The sequence below is a fragment of the Trichomycterus rosablanca genome, chromosome 10, assembly GCF_030014385.1.
Source record: "Trichomycterus rosablanca isolate fTriRos1 chromosome 10, fTriRos1.hap1, whole genome shotgun sequence".
Taxonomy (NCBI): Eukaryota; Metazoa; Chordata; class Actinopteri; order Siluriformes; family Trichomycteridae; genus Trichomycterus; species Trichomycterus rosablanca.
Window position 1 is genome coordinate 9518657 of NC_085997.1, and position 25429 is coordinate 9544085.

Genomic DNA, 25429 nt, shown 5'->3' on the forward strand with positions numbered 1-25429 from the left:
GTTTTATATTAATTCTACAGGACAACGTATGTTAAAGTTTGTAATTTAAGTCACATGCTTGTGAGGATTAAAGTTGGTTGCAGAGCTCGGGTAGCTCAGTCGGTAGAGCATCAGACTTTTAATCTGAGGGTCCAGGGTTCAAGTCCCTGTTTGAATTATCCACAAAGTTGAATCAGTTCATCTGGACACAAGTTTGTTGTAGAGATACGTTTCGTCACTCAATCCGAATGACTTCTTCAGTCTGAGCTGGTGTTGAATACCCTAATCTTATATGCAGTATATCCATCTCCTCTCTACTGCTTTCATAACATTGATTGGGGCATTTAAAAAAGTTAAAAAGTGTTTCTTCAGCAGCTGTTTTCTACCATTCATTATTTATTCTTTAACTAAAAATGATTCATGTAAATGTATTTGATACACATGTTGTGTAAGGTTACAGTAATTATCACTAACAGCACAAATAAAAGAAATAATTAACACAGTAAAATCAAAGAAAGACATTTTTCATAAATTAGGTGTGTGTGTGTGTGGGGGGGGGGGGGGGGGGTTAAAATCATTTGAGTAAAATAATGAAAAATAAACAAATGGTGAAATTTAAATGTACACCATCACCTGCAGCACTGCAGCACTGAGACCTTCTGCCTTTGTGACATCATTGTGATGACACTGAGTGTTCTATGAGAGCTCAGTTTAGTTGAACCTTCAGTGTTTGTACATCATTTCTCATGATGGCTGCTGAACAGGAGAGACGTGCTACCGACCATCCTTCTCTAATGCGACGCTTTTGGCGTAGTCTGTGCTGGCCGTTCGGTCGAGTTCGTTCTCAGACGTCTTTTCAGGACGTCTGTGGTGGCGAGACCGAACCGGAGGGCAGTGTGGACGCAGAGAACCAGACAGTTATGGAGGGATACTTGTTCAAGAGGGCCAGTAATGTCTTTAAAACATGGAACAGGTTTGTAGAGAGCTAGAACACACGATGAGCAATCATTTAGGTAGAAATGAATGGCAAATTAAACCCCTCTAATCATCATAGCAATCGTTTCCTAAATATTGTACATTTTACTGACTCTGACTGATCAACGGCGTGTTAAATCAGAATACACAACGATTCAACTCTGAATGATTTAATATAAAGTTCATTTACAAGTGAAACCCTGCAGAATTTCAGTGCTATGCAGTTGTTTTATTTCTATGATTCCTTTTGTTTCTGTTTCTTTCCTTCAGGTGCTGGTTCCTGATTCAGAACAACCACCTTATGTACAAGAAGAAATCCGGGGTTAGTCACGTGTCCTTTGTCTAAAGTAAAATCAGTAGCAATAGTGGCCTACTGCAAAATCAACATAAAAAGGAGCAACTGTTCCTGAACAATCACTTTTAAGGACTTGTTTGCTAAAGTTTGAGTTGTTTTTGCTGGAACATTAGAGGTAAAGAAATGTTTGAGAAACCTTTTGTGCCCCCAGCAGAATATCATGGTGGTCATAGCTGATTTACGCCTGTGCACGGCCAAACACTACAAGAGCATCGGACGCCGTTGCTGCTTCCAGGTGGTTTCACCTACAAAGTAAGTCTAGTGTATCATCAGGCATGAAAATTCATTTGATTTCTTTATTTATGACACTCTGAAGGGCGTGGACGTGCAACAGTTCTGCTATACAAAGATGAAGAATTAAAAAAGGAACATTTTACTCTCTTTCTAATAGAAATGACATGAAAACCGGAGTGGAATAAGCACTTTGTTGTGCTGTAGATTCGTGCCATGTTCAGGGTGTGTGTGTGTGTGTGTGTGCGTGTGTGTGTGTGTGTGTAGGATCTGGGTATTGCAGGCCGATTCAGAGGAGAGAAGAGAGGCTTGGATCAGAACCATTCAGAACATGGTTGCTAACACCGATGGTGACAGAACAGACGAATCCATCACTTCCCAATCAAATGAGGTGGTGGATTTGAGCCCAAAACAGGAAGGATCCAGTAGCTCCTCTGAATCACGAGGATCCCAACACACAGAGAGAGACTCGCTACGTCCACCATCCACTTCTGGAACCTCAGGTGTGTTTGAAACTCCAGTCTAACAAGAACACTCGATTTCATCAAGTATAAAGCAAACCAGTTTCAAATGGCCAAAATTAACATTTAAATGGATGCAGACACATTCCATTTAAACTTTCCTACTCTTTCTGATTGATAACTGCTCCGTCCCAAACCTCGTACCCTTGACCATCCACTTCTGACCTTGCCTCTGTACAGCTGAGCTGAGTCTTGGCGAAATTGTGCTGGAATCGGCTGCTGTGTTGGATTCCCTCTCTGATGCTTCTCTAGCGAGCAGTGGTAAGTACACACTACAGCAAGTCATCTAGAAAACCATTTTTTTATTCAGAGCTAAATTTACTAGGTGAAAGGTTTTAAGTGAATGAGTGCAGTGATTTAGAAAAGAATCCAGTTCAGGTTTGATTTAGAACAATTTTCTAGGAAAGATTCACTCTGTGATTGTTTGAAAGTCGATGTAAAACACTGATACTAACACAAAACACATCTGTTAAGTCGAGAGCATTGAAGGTACAGTTGGAGGGACCTCACACATCGAAGAGAGCCCGGTGGAACTGAGCACCAGCACCTCCTCCAGCAACTTCATCCACACAGGTCAGCCAGAGCTTTACTGAACCATTCAATGATATTGTGAACTGGTAAGATTTAATGATGAAACATTTGTAACGTATGACTCTGTAAAGCTCTATACACTTGTTGTACATCTGATGTGTTAGAGATCATTTACTAACAGTGATTAAATGACATTTGTGTGAACAACAGCTGGTGAGAAGAGCACGACTACAGGAAAGCACTCGGTCCAGAGAGGCAGCGCTCCTTCCAAAGGTCTGTCCAGCCTTACATCTTTCATAGAACAAATATTATCTAGAGCTTAAATCATGCTGCTCTTGAGTTTTTTATTGAGTTTTTTACTTTTACTGAGGAGTTTCTATCAGAATAACAACACGTCCTGTTTTACAGAGTGCTTCGATAGCCTGTACGGAGTCGGAAAGCTTCTGGGCAAAGGAGGCTGCGGTTCTGTGTTTGCAGGACTTCGTAAGGCCGATGGAAAACAGGTGAGATATTTACTCGGCTCTGCTCAGAGTTACACGAGAATTGTCGATCATTACAAAGCTGCTTTGATCTTAAGATCCACAATGACTACGCATGTCATCAAACTTGTAGTTAAAAAGCGAACGGCCCTTTTGGTTACTGTTGGCCAAAAGTACGTTCCCGTAATATTCGTTCCTGATTTTAATCGTTTTGTTTTGCATGTTTTAATAGGTTGCTATTAAGATTGTGCTGAAGAGTGGCTGTGACAGATTCATCACCATTGTAAGTAACATTTGTTTCACTTGTGAAATATTGCAAAGATGCAACAGCCATATAAAAAAAACCTTATCTTATAAATGACATGATGCATTAAAATGCAAAATAGCATCGAATGTAACCGCCACTCTGCCTATTTACTATAGATTCCAACCCCATGCTAACCATGTCTGCTCAAATATTAGCCTGGTGAGAAGAACGGTCTCCCTGTAGAGGTGGCGTTGATGCTGATGGTGTCCGAGCCACCTCGCTGCGAACACGTCCTGGAGCTCCTGGAATGGTTCGACATGCCCGAGTGCTACGTCTTGATCCTGGAGCGACCCGCCTGCTGCATGGACCTCTTCGAATACCGCAGGAACGTCTCACTTCCCGAACATCTGGCTCAGGTCATCATGTGGCAGGTGGTTCTCGCCGCCCGTCATTGCCGTGATCGTGGCGTTCTCCATCGGGATATCAAGGAGCAGAACCTTCTGGTCAGTTTCGACACGTTAGAGGTCAAGCTCATAGACTTTGGCTGTGGGGACTTGCTCAAGTCGACACCCTACAGACGTTTTGCAGGTAATTGTACCTCGGAGGTCAGTAGCTATGAAACACAGATGACAGCGATCGCATAGGAAAGCCGTGTGTGTGAACCGTTTCTCTCACTTTTATTCAGGCACCATACTATACGCCCCACCTGAATGGATCGAGGAAGGTAAGTATCATGGTTGCGCTGCAACGGTGTGGAGCCTGGGCGTCCTTTTGTTTGTTCTAGTGTGTGGAGAGCTGCCATTCTGGAATGAGAGGGAGATCGCTGCTGGACACCTGATCTTCAAAGCTGGTGTGTCTATGGGTAAGAAAATGCAGAAACATAAGAAGCATGTCTCTTTTCGTTTTTTTTTTAAAGTGATGTTAAATAGTTTCTATTACAATGTTGTAACGACCTGATCACTGCACGCACAGCCTGCCGTCATCTGATCAGACGCTGCCTGGCCAAGGATCCGAATAAGCGACCCAGCCTCGAGATGATCCTGGAGCACAACTGGTTTTCAGAGATCCTTAGGAACTAAGTCCAGGTGTAAGGTTTCCTGCGGCGTTGGGACTAACCTACCTTGGTCCCCGGCGTTGCAGGAATTACAGATCCTCTGGAACAAAGGCCTTAAATTAGAGGTCTCCTAATTAAGGCTGACGACCTGCAGCTGCACCTGCTTATTTAAGCAGGCACCATGCAGCCACAGGTTGTCACGCCTTTGTCCCTGTTTCGTTTGGTTTGGTTTCTTTTAGTTTAAGTCGACGTTTTTGTTTTACTCCCAGCCACAGCAAGGATTGGCTGGTGATTTAGCACACGGGTTCCCCGAACTTCGCGACGGCGATTTCGGGGTGTCCCGTGTGCTAAACAGGTGTGCGGCTTCCCGATCGTGCTGAGGCGCGGTCGGTGACATGGCCACCTGTCCCCGAACTTCGTGACGGCGAGTTCAGCGTGTTCTTTGCACAATACGGGTTGGTTTCATTCCAGCTTCGGCTTGGTGATAAACCACCCGATTCCCGAACTTCGCGACGGTGAGTTCGGTGTATCCCCGAACATCGCGACGGCGAGTTCGGCGTGTTCCTTGCACTATACGGGTTGGCTGTTTTCCCCCGCCGCTTATGCGGTCTTTGGGAATTCAGCCCACGAGCCCGTTATGCAAGCGCTCCGGGTGTGTTCCTTGCACTATACGGGTTAGCTGTTCTCCCCTGCCGCTTAAGCGGTCTTTGGGAATTCAGCCTGCGAACCCGTTATGCAAGCGCTCCGGGTTGGCTGTTTTTCCCCCGGCGCTTAAGCGGTCTTTGGGAATACAGCCATCGCTCCGAACGACGCGACGGCGAGTTCGGTGTGTTCTTTGCGTTAAACGGATTGGTTGCATTCCAGCTGCGGCTGACGATCAAGCCATCCGTTTCCCCGAACATCGCAACGGCGAGTTTGGTGTGTTTCTTGTTTCCTATAGGTGAGCTTCTGCCTGGTGACAGCATGGTGCGACTAGTGACAGAGCCACCGATTTCCTCGGACTGCGCTGACGCGGGTCTGGATTATTCTCTTGTTTCCTATAGGTGAGCTTCTGCCTGGTGACAGCATGGTGCGACTAGTGACAGAGCCACCGGTTTCCTCGGACTGCGCCGACGCGGGTCCGGATCATTCTCTTGTTTCCTATAGGTGAGCTTCTGCCTGGTGACAGCATGGTGCGACTAGTGACAGAGCCACCGGTTTGCTCGGACTGCGCTGACGCGGGTCCGGATCATTCTCTTGTTTCCTATAGGTGAGCTTCTGCCTGGTGACAGCATGGTGCGACTAGTGACAGAGCCACCGGTTTCCTCGGACTGCGCTGACGCGGGTCTGGATCATTCTCTTGTTTCCTATAGGTGAGCTTCTGCCTGGTGACAGCATGGTGCGACTAGTGACAGAGCCACCGGTTTGCTCGGACTGCGCTGACGCGGGTCCGGATCATTCTCTTGTTTCCTATAGGTGAGCTTCTGCCTGGTGACAGGATGGTGCGACTAGTGACAGAGCCACCGGTTTCCTCGGACTGCGCCGACGCGGGTCCGGATCATTCTCTTGTTTCCTATAGGTGAGCTTCTGCCTGGTGACAGCATGGTGCGACTAGTGACAGAGCCACCGGTTTGCTCGGACTGCGCTGACGCGGGTCCGGATCATTCTCTTGTTTCCTATAGGTGAGCTTCTGCCTGGTGACAGCATGGTGCGACTAGTGACAGAGCCACCGGTTTCCTCGGACTGCGCCGACGCGGGTCCGGATCATTCTCTTGTTTCCTATAGGTGAGCTTCTGCCTGGTGACAGCATGGTGCGACTAGTGACAGAGCCACCGGTTTCCTCGGACTGCGCTGACGCGGGTCCGGATCATTCTCTTGTTTCCTATAGGTGAGCTTCTGCCTGGTGACAGCATGGTGCGACTAGTGACAGAGCCACTGGTTTCCTCGGACTGCGCTGACGCGGGTCCGGATCATTCTCTTGTTTCCTATAGGTGAGCTTCTGCCTGGTGACAGCATGGTGCGACTAGTGACAGAGCCACCGGTTTCCTCGGACTGCGCCGACGCGGGTCTGGATCATTCTCTTGTTTCCTATAGGTGAGCTTCTGCCTGGTGACAGCATGGTGCGACTAGTGACAGAGCCACCGGTTTGCTCGGACTGCGCTGACGCGGGTCCGGATCATTCTCTTGTTTCCTATAGGTGAGCTTCTGCCTGGTGACAGCATGGTGCGACTAGTGACAGAGCCACCGGTTTCCTCGGACTGCGCCGACGCGGGTCTGGATCATTCTCTTGTTTCCTATAGGTGAGCTTCTGCCTGGTGACAGCATGGTGCGACTAGTGACAGAGCCACCGGTTTGCTCGGACTGCGCTGACGCGGGTCCGGATCATTCTCTTGTTTCCTATAGGTGAGCTTCTGCCTGGTGACAGCATGGTGCGACTAGTGACAGAGCCACCGGTTTCCTCGGACTGCGCTGACGCGGGTCTGGATCATTCTCTTGTTTCCTATAGGTGAGCTTCTGCCTGGTGACAGCATGGTGCGACTAGTGACAGAGCCACCGGTTTGCTCGGACTGCGCTGACGCGGGTCCGGATCATTCTCTTGTTTCCTATAGGTGAGCTTCTGCCTGGTGACAGCATGGTGCGACTAGTGACAGAGCCACCGGTTTCCTCGGACTGCGCCGACGCGGGTCCGGATCATTCTCTTGTTTCCTATAGGTGAGCTTCTGCCTGGTGACAGCATGGTGCGACTAGTGACAGAGCTACCGGTTTCCTCGGACTGCGCCGACGCGGGTCCGGATCATTCTCTTGTTTCCTATAGGTGAGCTTCTGCCTGGTGTCAGCATGGTGCGACTAGTGACAGAGCCACCTGTCCCCGGACATCGCGACGGCGAGTTCGGGTTATTCTCTAATTTCCTCTATGGAGAAGCTCCTGTCCTGCAATGCCGGTCGCGACGGCCTCGCAAGCCGCGATGGGGATTCGCGACTCGGTTTCATTTCCCTTTGTTAAAACGTTATATCCCTGATTATTATTTGTTTACTTTTATTAATAAACTTTTCTGTTACTTAACTCTGCATCTTGGGTCCTCCTTTTCCCCCCCCACGTAACACCAGGTCAGTTAGAACAAATAAGGATAGACCTAAATGGATATAGCTAAGAGTCTGTGTTAGCATATAGGCCAGATCACACGTTGCAATGAATCATCGTTGCATTTTGCTAATAACATCAAAGACACTAGGTTAGTAATTGGTGTGTAAAGAACTTTTAACCAAATAAAATCATACATTTTTATAGTTATAACAACAATTTCTCATGTCAAACTGTTTTTTTTTTTCCTTTTCTTTACTCTACAGGCACCTGTATGGGTTTGTAGCAGACAGATCATGGGTGAGCATATCAGAGACTAAGCAATGACTAAATGTGTATGAACAAAACCGTCCACTGTTTGCTTTCATGTAATGTAAAAGTAATCTGAGAGCATGAACACCAGAAAACACAACAGGAGTGATTTGGAGATCAGCAAAATTTTGTGGATCAGCTTGACGAGTCAGTCGACTGAATAATACTGAAGTTTTTCAAGCTGCTTTTCATCTGTTTCCCCCCTCAGATAATTATTAGCTTAACATCCCCTTAACACATGATGGAAATCAATCTCACATTATGTTTTCACCACCACAGCACAGGTCTGCTACAAGAACACATCCAGAGGTTTTTAGCTGAGGTTCAGATCACCTCCATTCCTCAGCACCATGTACATACCACGCCAGGTCAGAAAGGTGAGTGCTGGAGAAAGTGGTTTAGGCAGTTAGGAGTTTAACATAATTTAAACATCAATGATTGATATGGGTGTGTGTGTTCTGGGTAATTGTCTTATAGAAAGCCCCATCAATGAACAAGTCTAACCTACTGGAAGAAGCAACCAGATCAGATTTGGGCCTAAGCACCTTGATACCTCACAGAAGATGAAATGACTGAGTCACCACAACAATCTATGGTGGGTGTCTGGGAATGGATCCTGCAGACTTGTAACACATGTGTATTGTGCCTTGATTCCAGTCGATGGTAATTTAACGGTCAGTACATTGTTTTGTGTCCCTACAGATCAACGACCACGTCTGTCATCCTGAAAGCACTTTGACCTTCTCTGTGATGGTGTATGAGACAAGAGAGGAAACAAAACCAATAAAATATTGAATAAAACTGTGTTTGTACTGGCGTGTGTATTTTCTTTACCTACTTTATGACTTGCACAACACAGGAGAGCACCTTTTATGAGTAATTGATGCAGAAATGTAGATGAATCCTAAACAAGTTTGGAATGACCTTTTCCTGCAGCTGTAGTTTTGTACAGCTGAGAACGTATGGATATAAAAAATTATCAAAATTACCCTCTACAGTTGGCACATTTTGCCCAGCAACATTCCAGGAAACCAGACTTCACTCACTAAATCACTAAAGTACTTTATTTAAACCAGAGGGTCTAATGTCATGTAACAAAAAGCATTTTCAAAACTTATTTTGTTTATTAAAACATGTTACATATGACATGTTCTGACATTTCAACAACAAATGTTTAAAACACAACATAAAGGCACTGATCCCATAAACTGTAGTCCAGTGGTCATCAACAGGAACACTTCCATGTTTTTAATAGAAGACTGTGCAACTCCCCAGCACATCACTGTTGTTTAGAACTGGCACTACTTATGTCTGTCCAAAGATCTCTCATGGTTCTGTACAGGCTAAACAACAGAAACAGAAATGAACAAGCAACTCGTCACATAAGTGATAAAATATTATAAACTGAAATCTTTATCAATGAATAATGGAAAAAAAAATTCAAGTTAAATCAAGCAAAGTAAGGTGTGACTCATTTGAGAGTCGTTGCCCCACCTTGCCAGGTGTAAATTGGGGTTAAACTGACTAGGAGGGACATGCTTTATAGGTGGCTGACCAATTGGTGTAAAGTCCCTGGGATAAAGCAGGTTGTGTCTAAAGGTGTTGCTGGGTCTGAAATGTACCAGGGTGTCATGCTTGGAGAAGATAAGAGTTGTTTCTAAATTCCCTGAGGAATGTACATTCATGTTGTAACGACCAGTGTTGCCAGATTTTATTTGAAAGTGGCAGGGTCAAAAAGAGGGTTTTTATTTGCGGGAGTAGAATTTTGGCAGTGTTATTATGACGTTAGTATACTCCCACCATGATTTCTGGGGTGACTGTCAGTTTCATAGTTGTTTGACAGTTTGATTGTTACTGAGGAGAAGATAGTCGATGTAATTTTATCATGGTGGTACCTGGGTGATAATCTTGAAGCTTCAAATATTGTTATCAAAGCATGTAGAATGTATTTTAATTTTTTTTTTATTGTATAAATATACTCAGATAACCCAGAATAATATAATTTAGTAATGTATTATTCTAATATACTGTACATTGATCAGCTATAACATTAAAACCACCTCCTTGTTTCTACACTCACTGTCCATTTTATGAGCTCCACTTACCATATAGAAGCACTTTGTAGCTCTACAATTACTGACTGTAGTCCATCTGTTTTTCTGCATGTTTTGTTAGTCCCCTTTCATGCTGTTGCTGTGGCCACAACGCAGAGTACTAACCACTATACAATCACGGCTTCCCAGCGCTCAGCCACTGGTGGCTCACGTCAGCTGCTCCCTGATAGACTGCAGTCATAGTTCCAACAGAACAAGCTGCTTGAGCTACAGCAACAAGGCGCCAAGGAACTAATATGCAGAGTTTTACTCGAGTCCAATCAAAAAGGACAATTCCCATACCGGGAGTAGAACCCGGGTCGCCTGGGTGAAAACCAGGAATCCTGACAGCTAGACCATATGGGAAACTGCAAGGCTTAGCACCGGCTGATGCCAGAATCAGCCACTTCTTTTCGCTCTTACAAGCCTTTGTCGTTTTGACAAGACGTGCATTGTTGGATGTGGGGTACAGAGAACCATACATGAGGAGTTAGAGAGACAAAAAAAGGCATAAGGTAACCGAGCCAGCCAGGAGTCAAACCTAGAATCTTCTGATCCGTAGTCAGACGCGTTATCCATTGCACCTCTGGCCCCTCTTGGGTTGTGGTCGTTACTTTCCTGAAGCTCCGGCCCCATTTCTGTCTCTTGACAGAAGCCCTTGACAACCCTTAAGTCAGTCTGTTTTGGTTTGGTTCAGTTCGTCCTAAAGGCTGCGATAAACGTTTCAAATAAACTGAGTCTGTGATGGTTTAAAAGCAACGCATAATATAGAAAAGAGTCTGGCTGCGTCCGAAATCGCATACTTCCATACTCAATAGTACGTGAAATGAGTACGCTAGAGCGGTTAGTATGTCCGAATACATAGTATGCACAAAGAGGTACGTGAGAAGTACCCGGATGACCTACTTCTTTGGCAGCCATGTTTGAGTATGCAAGCGATGCACACTTTCGGTCCGCTAATGTATCCCATAATGCAACTGGAGCTGGGTAGGCGTTCACAGCGGAGAAAGAAAGAAGAAGAAAGATGTCCTCTGTTTACAAGTGTAAGTAAGATAAACAGAATAAAAAATTTATTATTGCGTACAACCCTAAATAACGTTATGATTAGCTTTATGTAAAACGACAGAATTGATTTTGTCTGATTTTAAAAGTGTTATACACCTGTTACCTGTGAGTTTTTAAGTCAGCCAAGGTTATTGTTGTATACTCAAGAAATATAATCCGATAACGCATGTGCTAGGTTAAATATTCAGGATTAACGTCGGTGCTGGTAGATTTACATCTTGTTATTCTGGTAGGACAATAAAAGCGATATACTACTTTTTATTCAATGTATTTAACTACATAGTGTTGTACAACATTACATGTGTACTTAATACTATTGTATTTTAATACTTGCAAATTTGAATACTTGCATACTTTAATACTTGCTTACTATAATACTTTGCATTAATATATAATAATAATAATACATTTTATTTATATAGCGCTTTTCAAGATACTCAAAGACGCTTTACATAAGACAAATAATCAAAACAAATACGTACATACACCATACAAATCATAGTACAAAATCAAAATAGTACATCAACATCAAGAATAATTAAGATAAAAACAAAGAGAGCAGCATAAGACAGTTCATTAAAAATTTGCTAAATTATGAGAGAGAACAACAAATATAGAACAATTTCTTAAAATTAGACAGAAACAGGACAGATTCACATGCAATCAGGAAACTGAAAACTTTACAAGTTTTAGGATCTAGGACTTCACATTTCTGTCGTGATCTAAGTATAAAAACTATTAAAAAGAATAGCAAAAATAAAAGCATTTATTTCGTGTTGTTACAAGTTAAATGCCATTTTGAATAGATGAGTTTTGAGAAGTGACTTGAATTTGGACAGGTCAGGACAATCTCGTAGGTGTTTGGGGAGAGCATTCCATAAAGATGGAGCAGCTATGGAAAAGGCCCTGTCACCCCAGGTCCGGTGCTTGGTCCTAGAGGGTATGGACAGTAGGTTAGCCTCAGAAGAGCGAAGGCTACGGGAGGGAATGTGCTGATGGAGCAGGTCGGTGAGGTAGGATGGGGCCTGATTATGGAGAGCTTTGTGAGTGAATAGAAGAATTTTGAATTGAATGCGTTGAGCAACGGGAAGCCAATGAAGTTTTTGGAGAACAGGTGTAATATGATCACGGGAGCGAGTATGAGTAAGGAGGCGAGCAGCTGAATTCTGGATATACTGAAGTTTTTTTAGGATTTTGTTAGATGTACCATAAAGGATGCTATTGCAATAATCAATTCTGGATGTAATAAAAGCATGAATCAAGGTTTCGGCGGCAGAAAAGGAGAGTGATGGACGTAGACGTGCTATGTTTTTTAGATGAAAGAAAGCAGTTTTGGTGATGTGATTTACATGGCGGTCAAAAGAGAGGTTGCTATCAAAAATTACACCAAGATTTCGGATGTTAGAAGACGGAGACAAAGTGTCATTATCAATGGTAATTTGAAAATTTTTTGTGGTTTTTGCCAGGGTTGTAGGACCTACGATGATCATATCAGATTTTTCACAGTTTAATTTGAGGAAATTAGCTTTCATCCACAATTTCATTTCAGTGATGCAATTTGTCAGAGTGGAGTGAAGTTCAGTATTAATGGATTTGGAGGAGATGTAAAGCTGAATATCATCAGCATAGCAGTGGAAATGTAAACCATGCCGACGTATGATGTCACCAAGGGGGAGCATATAAAGAATAAACAAAAGGGGACCTAACACTGAGCCTTGGGGAACGCCTTGGGACAGTGGAGCAATGGCAGAACTACAATTGTTGATATTAACAAACTGTTGTCTGTTTACGAGATATGACCTTAACCACAAAAGGGCAGTACCAGTGATGTTGACAGAGGATTCAAGGCGGGACAGAAGAATGGAGTGATTAATGGTGTCAAAAGCTGCAGTAAGATCAAGGAGGACGAGAATATTAATTTGTCCAGAGTCTGAGGAAAGAAGAAGGTCATTTGTGACTTTGAGGAGGGCTGACTCAGTGCTGTGCTGGGGGCGGAAACCAGACTGAAATGATTCAAATAGATTATTGGAATTTAGGTGATCTTTGAGCTGTGAGGCAACAACACGTTCCAGTATTTTCGACAGAAATGGAAGATTGGAAATGGGCCGAAAGTTACTCATAATGTTAGAGTCAAGTTCAGGTTTTTTAAGTATGGGAGTAACAGCAGCCAATTTGAGTGATTGAGGGACTGAGCCAGAACTAAGAGAGGAATTGATTATCTCTGTGATAAGTGATGAGATAACTGGAAAACAACCCTTAACCAGTTTTGATGGAGCAGGATCCAAAACACAAGTGGAGCTTCGCATCCCTGTTAAGATCTCAGATAGGTCCAAATGAGACACAGGTGAGAACTGAGACAGAGGCTGGGTAATAAATTGAGGTGAGATAGGCGGAGAAACAGAGATGACAGGGGAAACTGTCAGAAAATTGTGGATATTCTCAACTTTTGTTTGAAAAAATGAGAGGTAAGAGTTACACTTGTCAACTGTAAAGGAATTGGTAGTATTGTCAACTGGTTTGAGAAGCTTATTTATTGTGGAAAAGAGAGTCTTAGGATTTGTTGATCCAGCATGTATGAGTTCGGAATAGTAAGTGGATCGGGCTGCCGTAAGAGCGTCTTTGTAATGTTGAAGATAATCAGAATAAATCTGATAATGTACTGTTAGACCGGTTTTTTTTATAAAGTCTTTCAAGCTGGTGTTTACGGGATTTCATTTGGTGAAGCTCAATTGTGTACCATGGTGCAGAATGACTAAATGAAACAAATTTGGTTCTCAAAGGAGCCAGCTCATCAAGACATGAGGCGAGTATGTCATTATAGTAATCGACAAGGTCAGATGAAGTACTAGACAGTACAGGACAGACAGACATCTTTTTAACAAGAGAATCTGAGAAAGCAGAGGGAGAGATATATTGAAGATTCCTGAAGGATATTTTACGTTTAGCTGTAGTGATGGGCTTAGTGACCTCAATGTCCATGATGATTGTCAAATGATCAGAGACAGTAAGGTCATGGCTGGACGGCTGATGAACTAGGACACCAGTAGAGCAGACAAGGTCAAGAGTATGACCTTTTTTATGAGTTGGAAAATTTATATGTTGTGTGAAATTAAAACGCTGTAACAATTCCAAAAATTCCCTGGCAAATTTACAGTTGTTGTCATCAATATGGATGTTAAAATCACCCATAAGCAGTACAGAGGATGAGAGGGCACTAAGCTGGGTTAAAAAATCTGAAAAGTCAGAGAGAAAGGAAGCGTTTGGCTTTGGCGGACGATAAACTACAGCAGTGACCAGAGGAGTAGGCCCTGACAACTTGAAAGCCAGGTGTTCAAAAGAAAGAGCAGCAGGAAAAGACAAAGTGGTTATTTTAATATCATCCCTATAGACTGCAGCAACACCACCACCTCGCCCTTCCATACGAGGTTCATCAATATACGAGTATCCCATTGGCGTGGTCTGATTTAACGTAAAATAATCCAAGGGTTTATGCCAAGTTTCAGTGAGACAGAAAAAGTCTAGTTCACTGTCAGATATAAATTCACTGAGTACAGTACTTTTTGTGTTGAGTGAACGAACATTAAGCAATGCCATTTTCAAGTGGTATTGTTGTGTAGTTGGCTGTGAGGAACGAGGAAGAGAACGGAGATTTGCAAAGTCCACTCCGCGTTTCCCATCCCACTCCGTGGACAGCGTTGTCATGGAGACTACACCGCTACTGGTGTGCAAGGCAGCAGCGCTCTGATGACGTGTTTGCGGAGCGACAGTGCGCACGGCTGACCAGAAGGATGGAATAGCGTTACCGTTTCGAAAATAAACAAGCTTTCTCCGGGAGCCCCTGTGAATATAACGAGGCCGGCGAAGGAGTCCAAGCTGTTTGATGACTGAAATACACGATGGAGTAGTGCAATTGTTGAACTTCCTCAGCTGGTCAACGGAATAGTTCAACTTCGTGCCGATCCCAGGAAAACTCATCCACCGTTCACCACCGGCCGCAGACGCGATGTACAGTAGAAAGAACAAAAAGTATCAAAAGAACAAATAAAAGTATCAAAAGTAACATAAAAGAAATAGATCCACAAGGTGTGTAAAAAGATGAAAACGAAAAACGATCAAATAAAATACGATAAAATACGGTAACGGTAGCGGCAGCCAAATGCGCCAGCGTCCACCATCATGTTATGGAAGAATGTTTAATGCAAAGGAACCGACTAAAACTAATACAGACGTGAGTGACGAATCACACTTCTCCGTCTGGCGATCCGATGGACGAGTCTGGGTTTGGCGGTTGCCAGGAGAACGGTACTTGTCTGACTGCATTGTGCCGAGTGTAAAGTGTGGTGGAGGGGGGATTATGGTGTGGGGTTGTTTCTCAGGAGTTGGGCTCGGCCCCTTAGTTCCAGTGAATGGAACTCTTAATGCTTCAGCACACCAAGAGATTTTGGACAATTTCATGCTCCCAACTTTGTGGGAACAGTTTGGGGATGGCTAGGTGGAGGCAAACCGCAAATTACAAAAACAGTGGCCACATTTCATGTCAATCACATTGACCTGTTAAAATGAGGGGCGATCTACCAGTATGCACTGTGCGATCGACTGGTAGATCGCGATCGACGTATTGGGCACCCCTGATGTGTTACAACTGTACTTTTGGTAACCCCTTTGGAGTCCTTCTAAGGAATTGCTCCTGATAACTTTTATTGTTTATTGAAACACAAATTTTCCATCACAGATCTGTTTCAAAATTTGTAAGGTCAGTTATCAGATCTTGTATTTCTAAATTAAACTGTAATGAGTGACATTATGAGCTTTAATTAACATATCCTCCTGAGACAGAGCAATTCATTTTTGTCCCCTGTGGGAACATGTGTCCGAGATCTCTAACACAAGCACCATTGATGCAATCCATTTGAGTACTACTGTACTTTATAGAGTACACCTTGGGCTTTTTAGTAATGTCACATTTGTGGGTGTGTGGCAGCTCATGATCTTTCTTGTCAATCTTTTCCTAATAATCAAATAGTTTCAAAAGATTTAAAAAATATACAGCAATTTTATTCAATGTCCTTTGTAGTGGACAGCAGGACTTTCTACCCCCTGTATTTAGCCTATTTCTATACAATAGAAATAGAATTGTGGTCAAACTTTATTAACAAGGCAAGTTTATTAAAATAAACTTTTTTTTTTTTGTATATTAGCTTCTACATATTTTCTGATGCTACGGACAAAACTGTGTTGTACTGCTATGATGATACGACTATGTTCCAAACCCTTTTAGACTCTTCCACCACCGTAAGCGCTTCTCTCTGTTAGTTCAGCTCATTAAATATATTATCCACTGTATCGCTTACTTTTAGAAACCCAATTCCAAGGTTTAGACAGAAGAGAAAATGTCAATGTAAATAGACAGCAGTTTGTAAAAGATTTATATTCTAGCATACAAACATACATCGCTCCAAAATATGAAAATTGTACAAACATTGTGATCATTTAATGGCATCACGTAATACGAAAGTCAATGTGTCATTGCTCACTGAAACTATATCTTTTTAGATTGTTATGTATGGTGGAGGGTTTGTATAAAGCATGTGCTGTCAGAAGTGGAATTTGAACCCACACCTCCAGGGAAGACTGCAAACTGAACACAGTGCCGTAGACCGCTCGGCCATCCCGACCAGCGAGCTCTTTTGGCAATATAGTGTATAATCGACTTCAAGAGAGCCGAGACAGTTATAAAACCTTTTCATATGAATCGAAGTTTTACAGGACAACTCATGTTAAAGTTTGTAATTCAAGTCACGTCCTTGTGAGGATTAAAGCAGCTTGCAGAGCCTGGCTAGCTCAGTCGGTAGAGCATCAGACTTTTAATCTGAGGGTCCAGGGTTCAAGTTCCTGTTCAGGTGAGTTTTTTCTTACTGCATTAGGTAAGCGGTAATGTCCTGTACTACATGGTTTATTTCAGGGGTCATCAAACTACTTTAGGTAGATGCTTTGACCGGCCCCTTTAACCACAGCAGCAGTACATGTTGTCTGGCCGCTGTTCATCTTCAAACTCACAGTATTATAACGGGAAAAAAATAACAGAGGAAACCAAAATTGGCCACCTCAGTAGATTATACGGCAGCGATCCAACGGGTGGCGCTCCAAGCATGAGGGGAGTGATTGGCGCATCAATAGAGAGATGAGTGACCGCAGCCACTGAACTGTGTTGCAAAGCAGTTAAGTGGGATTTCGTTTTGAAAATCCTCGTGTCCTATGTTAATTTCATTAAAGCTAATGCTCTTAACTACAGGCAGTTTCAGGAATTCTTGTCTGAGCTGAAGATGGGCTTTACTGAGATCTGCTGGCTGAGTCGGGACGAGTTTTGAAATGTTTTAACGACCTGCTCCCGGAGATCAACGCATTTATGCATCCAAAATCAAAACTCAAGCACATTGTTTAATTTGTATGCTTCTCTTTCCATTGCTCCCCGATCTCAATAAAACATGCACTCAAAGTAACTACCGTTTTCGGGAGCATCTGGATCTGTGAGCAGACTTTTTTGAAGTTGAAACACCTTCAATCTCCAACCGGATGCAGTCAGACTGCTAAATTGCTCCACCCCTCATGTACTGTCTATTCACCAGTTACCTTAAACACCTGTGACCTGGTGCTGCCTTTTTCTGCTGATATAGTTCGAATCATGCACTTTAGATCCACATAAAGCTGCTGTAGTTCCTGTGCAATACTTGAATGTAAATGTAAATATTTAAAATTCCTATCTTAGTTATTTCTTCTAGTCTTTTTAAGTCCTAAGTTTTATTTTTACTTAACTTGGTTTTCTTGCTATTTATATTTTATATATTATTATGTTTACACACACCGAGACCTGAGTAAGTGCATTTCGTTCTAATCATGTACATGGTTTTGAATGACAATAAAGCTGAGTCTGAGTCAGATCCAGACTCACTGATCAACATTTATTAGCTATTATGACTGGCAGTAACAAATATGGAACCTGACGCTTACTCTCGTCAGGCAAAAGCAGGCTCACAGTTCACACTGATTTTTTAAGGAAACACTGTATGAGGTAGGATAATGAAAATTATTAAAATAAATAACATTTCTGCATTATCATTATGAACTACAATTATACAAAGCACAGACAATACATCCAGTATACATAGTAAATAGCTTTTTTGGGTGTGTTTACTATTTCACCTGCGGTCCGGCCCCCCGAAACACTGAAGAACAGTAATCTGGCCCTTTGGTTAAAAAGTTTGAGGACCCCTGATTTATTTAGAATGATGAAGAATTTGTACTTTGTGAGATGTTTCTAAGTGAAATAGCATGTACTTGATCAGCTTGAAATAATAGTACACTGTGTGTGTAACATGTTCTCCACACCAACTAGTTGTACGCCCAGCTGTTTCAAACAAACTGTAGTAAATAGAGGACTGTTTAAATCTATATTTATGTGCAGCCTAATAATGCGCTGAGTTTTAGATATTAATACCCACGTTTTATGTTGAATTACATGCATCATAATTTTAGTTCTTGCTTCACAGAGCTGCTTTGTTATTGCACTGCATTAAACAGTTGGTATATCCTGCACTATTTTGGCCCTTTCATAATGCAGCATCAACGCTCTGTAGTACATTACAATTTACAAAGGGTAAAGGAGGGTCCTTCATCAGGGGAATTAGCTCAAATGGTAGAGAGCTAGCTTAGCATGCGAGAGGTAGCGGGACCGATGCCTGCATTCTCCAGGTTTTAAATTCATGTAGAGAAACAGATGGACTACAGTCAGTAATTGTAGAACTACAAAGTGCTTCTATATGGTAAGTGGAGCTGATAAAATGGACAGTGAGTTTAGAAACAAAGAGGTTTTTTTAATGTTATGTTCTAACCTGTAATAAATTGCATTTCTCAAAATGTCCACTAGGTGGAGGCAAACCGCAAATTTACAATAACAATGGCCACGTTTCATGTCAATCACGCTGACCTGTTAGAATGAGGGGCGACGTACCAGTATGCACTGTGCGAACAACTGGTAGATCAGGGGTTCTCAACTGGTCTCAGCCCGTGACCCACATTTTCTCATGGTCATTAAGTCGCGACCCACTTTTATAGAATACAAACCAAACAAATTTATTTTTGAAAAATAGCCTTCAAAAACACATTTAAACATATATATGCATGCAAAGTGAATTTAAGAGCAATTTTTTTTAAAGAAACTGAGGAGGACTATGCCAACTGCATGTATAAAAGTTACTACAATAAAATTAAATATCAAAACTGATAAAATTAAATATCAAAACTGCACAAAATAAATAAGGCCACAAAATTTGATATTTCACTTCTCTGCATATCTCTGCATTCAGAGTACATTAGTAAGAAACTGAGGAGGATCATGCCAACTGCATGTATAAAAGTTACTACAATACATTTAAATATCAAAACTGCATAAAATAAATAAGGCTACAAAACAAGATGCTTTCACCTAACCTGTCTTTTGTGGAAGTCAGTGAGACAGTTGGGCATGTACTTTACTTCTGATCAGAGTTTCAAAGTCTGGGGTGACAGTAGACAGAGTTACTCTCAGGTCATGCTCAGTGTTCAACCTGTTTCTCTGCTTTGACTTGAGCTGGACCAAGGTAGAAAAGCCACTTTCACAAAGATAGGTCGTGCTGAATGGTAGGATCGTTTTGACTGCAAGAGTGGCGAGAGATGGATACTCAGCCATCACATCGCTGCACCAGAAGTGGGAAAAACGTACGTCGCCGAATCTCTTTTTCAGCGTCTGGTCACATGACAGCTCCACCAGCTGATGTTCTTCGTTGCTTGGCAACATGACGCTTTCCATGTTGACGCTGAAAGGGTCGCGTATCCAGGCATTAATGTTATCTCCGTGTCTCTCTGGGAAGTAGTCGTCAAACCGAGCTTGAAGTTTATTGAGATGCACCTTGATCGTTTTTTTCAAGTCATTTTTGGCCGTGGTGTGCAGCTGCTGTGCTTCCTGGCAAGCGTTTGGAAACATGTCCAGTCTGTCTTTGAATAAATGATTTACCCACAGTGTGATCTTTTTCTTGAACGCAACAATTTTGTCTGACTGTTCAAAAATGTTGTGTCCTTTCCCCTGCATAGACACGTTTAACGTGTTGAGGTGCTCAAAAATATCAGCAAGATATGCAACAAGTGCGAGCCAGGTGTCGTTGTCAAACACTTCAGCATATGAGGAGTTATTCTCTGAGAGGAAGGTGGCGATTTCTGTTTTCAGTTCATAAAAGCGTGACAAGACCTTACCCCTCGACAGCCAGCGCACTTCGGAGTGATACAAAACCTGCATATGCTCAGAACCCAAATCTTTACATAGATTTGAAAAGCAGCGGCTGTTCTTCGCACTCCGTTTTATGTGGTTCACCACTTTGATGACATTTTGCAAAGCTTCATCAAGCACAGGAACCATATTCTTAGCCGCCAGTGCCTCTCGGTGCAAAAAGCAGTGGTTCCAAGTCGCATTAGGTGCCCTCATCAGAATTTGTTTCACCACACCTGAATGTTTCCCGGTCATGGAGGCAGCGCCGTCAGTTGTGATTCCAACACAGTATTCCCAGCTTAGGCCCACTGAGCTCAAATACAAGTCTACGGAGTTGAAAATGTCCTCTGCTTTGGTAGTGGTAGGGAGTTCTCTGCTGCAGAGAAATTGTTCCTGCAAATCACCGTCCCACACATGTCTCACATAAAGCAGTAAAATGGCATGGTGAGCTATATCCGTGGATTCATCCATCTGTAATGCGTAGTAAGGGCTTGCCTGGACGCGAGCTGTGGTCTGTTGTTTTATGTTACCAGACATGTCTTCAATACGCCGAGCTATAGTATCATTGGACAGGGGTATTGTTTTAAGCTTGTCTGCCACTGATTGATCCAGCACCTCTCTTACCATGTCCATGGCAGCGGGTAAAATAAGCTCTTCGGCTATTGTGTGGGGTTTCTTGGCCTTCGCAATACGGTGAGCTACGTGATAAGACGCCCGGAGCGCATGTTCTTGTTTGGAGCAAGATGCTGTCAGACACTTCTCTGATACCTTCAGCTCATGAAGTCGTCTTTGAAAAAACTCCACCGGCTTGTCTTTACATGCGGGATGTTTCGTTTGTAAATGTCGCATTAGTTTGGATGGTTTCATGCTCTCTTGTGCCAGCACTTCATTACAAATAACACACTTGGGTTTCTGTCCGTGTTTGTCCTCAATGAACGAAAATCCACATTTCAAATACTCCGGGTTGTATTTGCGTTTCGCCATCTTGCCTCCGAACATCATCACAAATTTAAAGAGAAGGGTAACCGGCAAACGAATGGTGGTTACCATGGCAACGAGAATGCTGCGCGCGTCTGATGCGTGTCTCTCTCTGTCTCTTTTTTTTCCAGATAAAAGACGAGTACAAAATCAGATGAGCATTAATTATTTAAAAAATTTTTTAAATGTATTTATTTTTTACAAGCTGTCCGCGACCCGCCCAGAACGTGTCCGCGACCCACTTTTGGGTCGCGACCCACCAGTTGAGAATCGCTGTGGTAGATCATGATCGATGTATTGGGCACCTCTGATGTAAAACAACTGTACTTTTGGTAACCCCTTTGGAGTCTTTCCAAGGAATTGCTCCTGATAACTTTTATTGTTTATTGAAACACAACATTTCCATCTGCTTTAAACTTAGGGAGATCCGCTGTCAGAACTCGGACACAGTCTCTATGTTCAAGTCTAGATTGAAAACATATTCATTTACTCAGGCTTTTGATTGGTCTTTTCAAACTAAACAAGCAAACCTAGTTATGCTGTAATAGTTAGGGGTGCTGGAGTCTAAACCTGTAAAACTCTCTGATATTTTACTCTTAACGATTGCTGCTCCTACTAGATGTGATGGAAACCTGCCGTGTTTGCACCAAAAATGTCCAGAACTTACAACGGAGTTTATCACAGACTGGACTGAACAATGAAGAACTCACATTATTTTTCTGCTAGTTACAACTTTCAGTTCAATTTACTTTTGTGTTTGTATGATTTGTGTAAATCCTTTTTATTTAAAGTATCCTCCAGGCCACCCAAGAAGGATGGGTCCCTGCTGAGTCTGGTTTCTCTCAAGGTTTCTTCCTGAGTTTTTCCTTGCCACAGTCGCCCTTGGCTTGCTCAATAGGGGTTTTTGGTCTGTTGGTCCTGGATAAAGTTGCTTTGAGACAATGCTCATTGTAAAAAGCGCTAAATAAATAAATTTGACTTGACATGTGTCCGAGATCTCTAACTCAAGCACCATTGATGCAATCCATTTAAGTACTTCTACTTCATAGAGTACATCCTGGGCTTTTTATTAATGTCACATTTGTGGGTGTGTGGCAAGCAGCTCATGAACTTTCTTTTATAAATGGCTGTCATATCATATTTTACATTTCATGGAAATAAGCAAAGTAAGAGATCAGTTTTGTTCAATATGAGTCGTAACTTCAGTTTATAAAGATTACAGAAATGTACAGCAATTTTAACCCTTTCTAAACAAAACATTTATCCAATGTCCTTTGTTGTGGACAGCAGGACTTACTACCCCCTGTTTTTAGCCTATTTCTATACAAGGAAGCAGAGGGCTGAGTAAGGCAGAAAATATTTTATTACAGATTTTTGCAGGAAAGTCAGGTGATGCTGTGTTAGTGTGTGTTGTGCTGGTATGACTGGATAAGACACAGCAGTGCTGCTGGACTGAGAATAGTCCACCAACCAAAAACATCCAGCCATCAGCACCCAGTGGGAAGTGTCCTATGACCACTGATGAAGGTCTAGAAGATGACCAACTCAAACAGCAGCAAAAGATGAGCAATCGTTTCTGACTTTACATCTACAAGGTGGACCAACTAGGTAGGAGTGTCTAATAGAGTGGACAGTGAGTGGACACGGTATTTAAAAACTCCAGCAGCGCTGCTGTAATGATCCAGTCATACCAGCACAACACACACTAACACACCACCACCATGTCAGTGTCACTGCAGTGCTGAGAATGATCCACCATCCAAATAATACCTGCTCTGTGGTGGTCATGTCAATAATTGTAGAACTACAAAGTGCTCCTATATGGTAAGTGGAGCTGATAAAATAGACAGTGAGTGTAGAAACAAGGAGGTGGTTTTAATGTTATGGTTGATTAGTGTAAACTCACACACTGCTGTATGTGCTTGCATGACTGTAGGACGCGTTTTCAGTGCATTACCGTAATATCCATAAAATGTGTTCTTGCGATTTCAGTGCAGAAAAGTTTGTGTAGAGACTGCAGCAGCGGATACTGTGTTTGTTTAGATTTTGTGGTCATACTTTATTAACAAGGTAAGTTTATTAAAATAAAAGGTTTTTTTGTATATTAGCTTCTGGATATTTTCGGATGCTACGGACAAAACTGTGTTGTACTGCTATGATGATACGACTATGTTCCAAACCCTTTTAGACTCTTCCACCACCGTTAGCGCTTCTCTCAGTTAGTTCAGCTCATTAAATATATTATCCACAGTATCGCTTACTTTTACAAACCCAATTTCAAGGTTTAGACAGAAGGGAAAATGTCAATGTAAATAGACAGCAGTTTGTAAAAGATGTTATTTATATTCTAGCATACAAACATACATCGCTCCAAAATATGAATTAACGCTTCAGCCAGGGTTGCCAGATTGCGCATTTTAAAGTCTGTCAAAATGCATGGAAAACAGCCGATAATCAGCGCTTAAACAATATTAAACCAGTTAAACATGATCTACTACTGCTGATATCTCACAAATCAGTGATTATAAATTATTAATGGCATTTGAAATAATAAAAAACTAAGACTAAGAAGTCTTTAGGGTTTTTTGTGTTTTTGCTAGAACTGTTTCTACTTGAAGAATTCTTTAGTATAATTTAAGGTTCTTTGCTAACTCAATTAGATTTTTATGGATTTTTTTCTCTTGCCACATATAAATGCACATAACATTAAGGACTGGAAAACAATCGTGCAATTGATACAGGAAAAAAGGAAAAAGGTGAAAGAAAGGAATCTGTTTGTAATCTACCTGCAAAATTGTCCTCCTGAGATGTTTTTTTTTGTGTGTGTGTAAGCAGCAACATACTTCACCTAAAACTTTATATAATCACCATCAAGAGAGCCGAAACAGAAATAAAAACATTTTATATTAATTGAAGTTCTACAGGACAACATATGTTAAAGTTTGTAATTTAAGTCACATGCTTGTGGGGATTAAAGCAGGTTGCAGAGCTCGGGTAGCTCAGTCGGTAGAGCATCAGACTTTTAATCTGATGGTCCAGGGTTCAAGAGCTTTCTTTCTTACAACATTTCTTCTGCTAAACCATCATGCTGTATGCTTAATTTAAGACTCCGTGGTGCATCGGTGTGTTTGAGCTTGGCTTTAGAACGTATGCTGTTTTCACAGTGTCTGCGTTCCATTTTAGGTATAAACACAGTTATTGGGTGAGTACAGGTGTTTTTTTATTATGCTTCTTATTATATCATAGTTGCATGTAGTCGGAGTGATGCTAGAGATAACAGCAACGATACAAAGGTACACCAAGTTAAGGTTTGTGTGCACAGTGCGGTCGAACTGTTTCATGTTACATAAAAAAAAAAGTTAAGAAAGGTTGTGGGTCGAAAAGGGCCAATCGCGTGTGCCACACTTGGGATTGTGATTGAGTATACGTTGCATTGGGTGGGTAAACATGGAGCTGGCGTTGAAAAACATGAGTTGGCAGCGGTGGGATTCGAACCCACGCCCCCGAAGAGACTGGAGCCTTAATCCAGCGCCTTAGACCGCTCGGCCACGCTACCACTGGTTAAGGGGCAGATCGAAATGAGCAACTACGTATGCAATTTCTACATGCATTTTCCAATAGAAGTCAAAGAGGTTGCAGACTGAAAAGTTCGCAAGTGCAATCGCCACACTTGTGATGGAGCACAAGCTACACCAAACTGGTAAACATCATGAGTTGGTGATGAACTTTCTTCTTCAGACTGGTTTGTAAATGAAAGTCAAAGAGAAGGTAGGAGCCCAGATATCTCAATCGGTAAAGCATCAGACTTTTAATCTGAGGGTCCAGGGTTCAAGTCCCTGTTACAATTTACAAAGGGTAAAGGAGAGTTCTTTATAAGGGGAATTAGCTCAATTGGTAGAGCGCTCGCTTCGCATGCGAGAGGTAGCGGGATCGATGGCCGCATTCTCCAATGCAGAAACATTATGATCATTTAAAGGCAACACATAATATAAGACTCGTTACGTCATTGCTCACTGAAACGCTGCGTCAAAAATAATGTCAGTTTACGCTCTATTTTCATTCATCGTTTAGTCTAAAGACCTTTATTAATTTTTTTAATTGACAAACATGCAATAACTTTGAAACAATCTTGCAACAAATCTTTTCACATTATTATGTATGGTAGAGGGTTAAAGATGTAAATTTGTATAAAGCATGAGCTGTCAGAAGTGGGATTCAAACCCACGCCTCAATGAGAGACTGTGACCTGA

General features: G+C 42.2%; 3 protein-coding genes, 1 long non-coding RNA gene and 2 other non-coding genes across 13 annotated transcripts; 4 read left to right on the forward strand and 2 right to left on the reverse strand.

Moving 5' to 3' along the window:
* The first annotated feature begins 728 nt into the window (after nt 1-728).
* LOC134322043 (arf-GAP with coiled-coil, ANK repeat and PH domain-containing protein 3-like) lies at nt 729-3469 on the forward strand. Its single transcript, XM_063003913.1, has 10 exons — nt 729-952; nt 1225-1276; nt 1464-1561; nt 1808-2043; nt 2242-2322; nt 2536-2634; nt 2803-2865; nt 3001-3095; nt 3304-3354; nt 3458-3469. Exons 1-10 carry the CDS (start codon nt 729-731, stop codon nt 3467-3469), a joined length of 1011 nt encoding a protein of 336 aa, XP_062859983.1.
* LOC134321218 (serine/threonine-protein kinase pim-1-like) lies at nt 3302-4015 on the forward strand. The gene is made up of 2 exons (XM_063002823.1): nt 3302-3354; nt 3495-4015. Exon 2 carries the CDS (start codon nt 3573-3575, stop codon nt 3960-3962), a length of 390 nt encoding a protein of 129 aa, XP_062858893.1. The 5' UTR covers nt 3302-3354; nt 3495-3572; the 3' UTR covers nt 3963-4015.
* Nucleotides 4016-4165: 150 nt separating this feature from the next.
* Nucleotides 4166-8546, forward strand: LOC134321219 (uncharacterized). Of its 8 annotated transcripts, none has more exons than XR_010013820.1 (6): nt 4166-4180; nt 7064-7584; nt 7700-7733; nt 8025-8122; nt 8223-8340; nt 8448-8546. It is a non-coding gene; the product is annotated as an uncharacterized LOC134321219 (long non-coding RNA). The 8 variants fall into 8 exon arrangements; XR_010013824.1 differs by having other exon boundaries at nt 7460-7584; XR_010013822.1 differs by lacking the exon at nt 4166-4180 and having other exon boundaries at nt 7048-7166; nt 7460-7584.
* An 11143-nt stretch (nt 8547-19689) lies between these two features.
* On the reverse strand, nt 19690-21251 carry LOC134322044 (protein FAM200B-like). The gene is made up of 2 exons (XM_063003914.1): nt 19848-21251; nt 19690-19755 (listed from the first exon to the last, which is right to left on the reverse strand). Exons 1-2 carry the CDS (start codon nt 21249-21251, stop codon nt 19690-19692), a joined length of 1470 nt encoding a protein of 489 aa, XP_062859984.1.
* A 3402-nt stretch (nt 21252-24653) lies between these two features.
* On the reverse strand, nt 24654-24735 carry trnal-aag (transfer RNA leucine (anticodon AAG)). The gene has a single exon. It is a non-coding gene; the product is annotated as a tRNA-Leu (tRNA).
* A 320-nt stretch (nt 24736-25055) lies between these two features.
* Nucleotides 25056-25128, forward strand: trnaa-cgc (transfer RNA alanine (anticodon CGC)). Its single transcript has one exon. It is a non-coding gene; the product is annotated as a tRNA-Ala (tRNA).
* The last annotated feature ends 301 nt before the right edge of the window (nt 25129-25429 follow it).

What these genes read in the sequence shown, in the direction of transcription:
- LOC134322043 (XM_063003913.1), top strand. Translation starts at nt 729, where the DNA reads ATGGCTGCTGAACAGGAGAGACGTGCTACCGACCATCCTTCTCTAATG. An exon ending in CAGGTGGTTTCACCTACAAA is followed by an intron (nt 1,562 to 1,807) that starts GTAAGTCTAGTG and finishes GTGTGTGTGTAG; the next exon opens with GATCTGGGTATTGCAGGCCG. An exon ending in CAGCAACTTCATCCACACAG is followed by an intron (nt 2,635 to 2,802) that starts GTCAGCCAGAGC and finishes TGTGAACAACAG; the next exon opens with CTGGTGAGAAGAGCACGACT.
- LOC134321218 (XM_063002823.1), top strand. Translation starts at nt 3,573, where the DNA reads ATGCTGATGGTGTCCGAGCCACCTCGCTGCGAACACGTCCTGGAGCTC.
- LOC134322044 (XM_063003914.1), bottom strand. Translation starts at nt 21,251, where the DNA reads ATGGTAACCACCATTCGTTTGCCGGTTACCCTTCTCTTTAAATTTGTG. An exon ending in ACTTGAAAAAAACGATCAAG is followed by an intron (nt 19,756 to 19,847) that starts GTGCATCTCAAT and finishes CGACCCTTTCAG; the next exon opens with CGTCAACATGGAAAGCGTCA.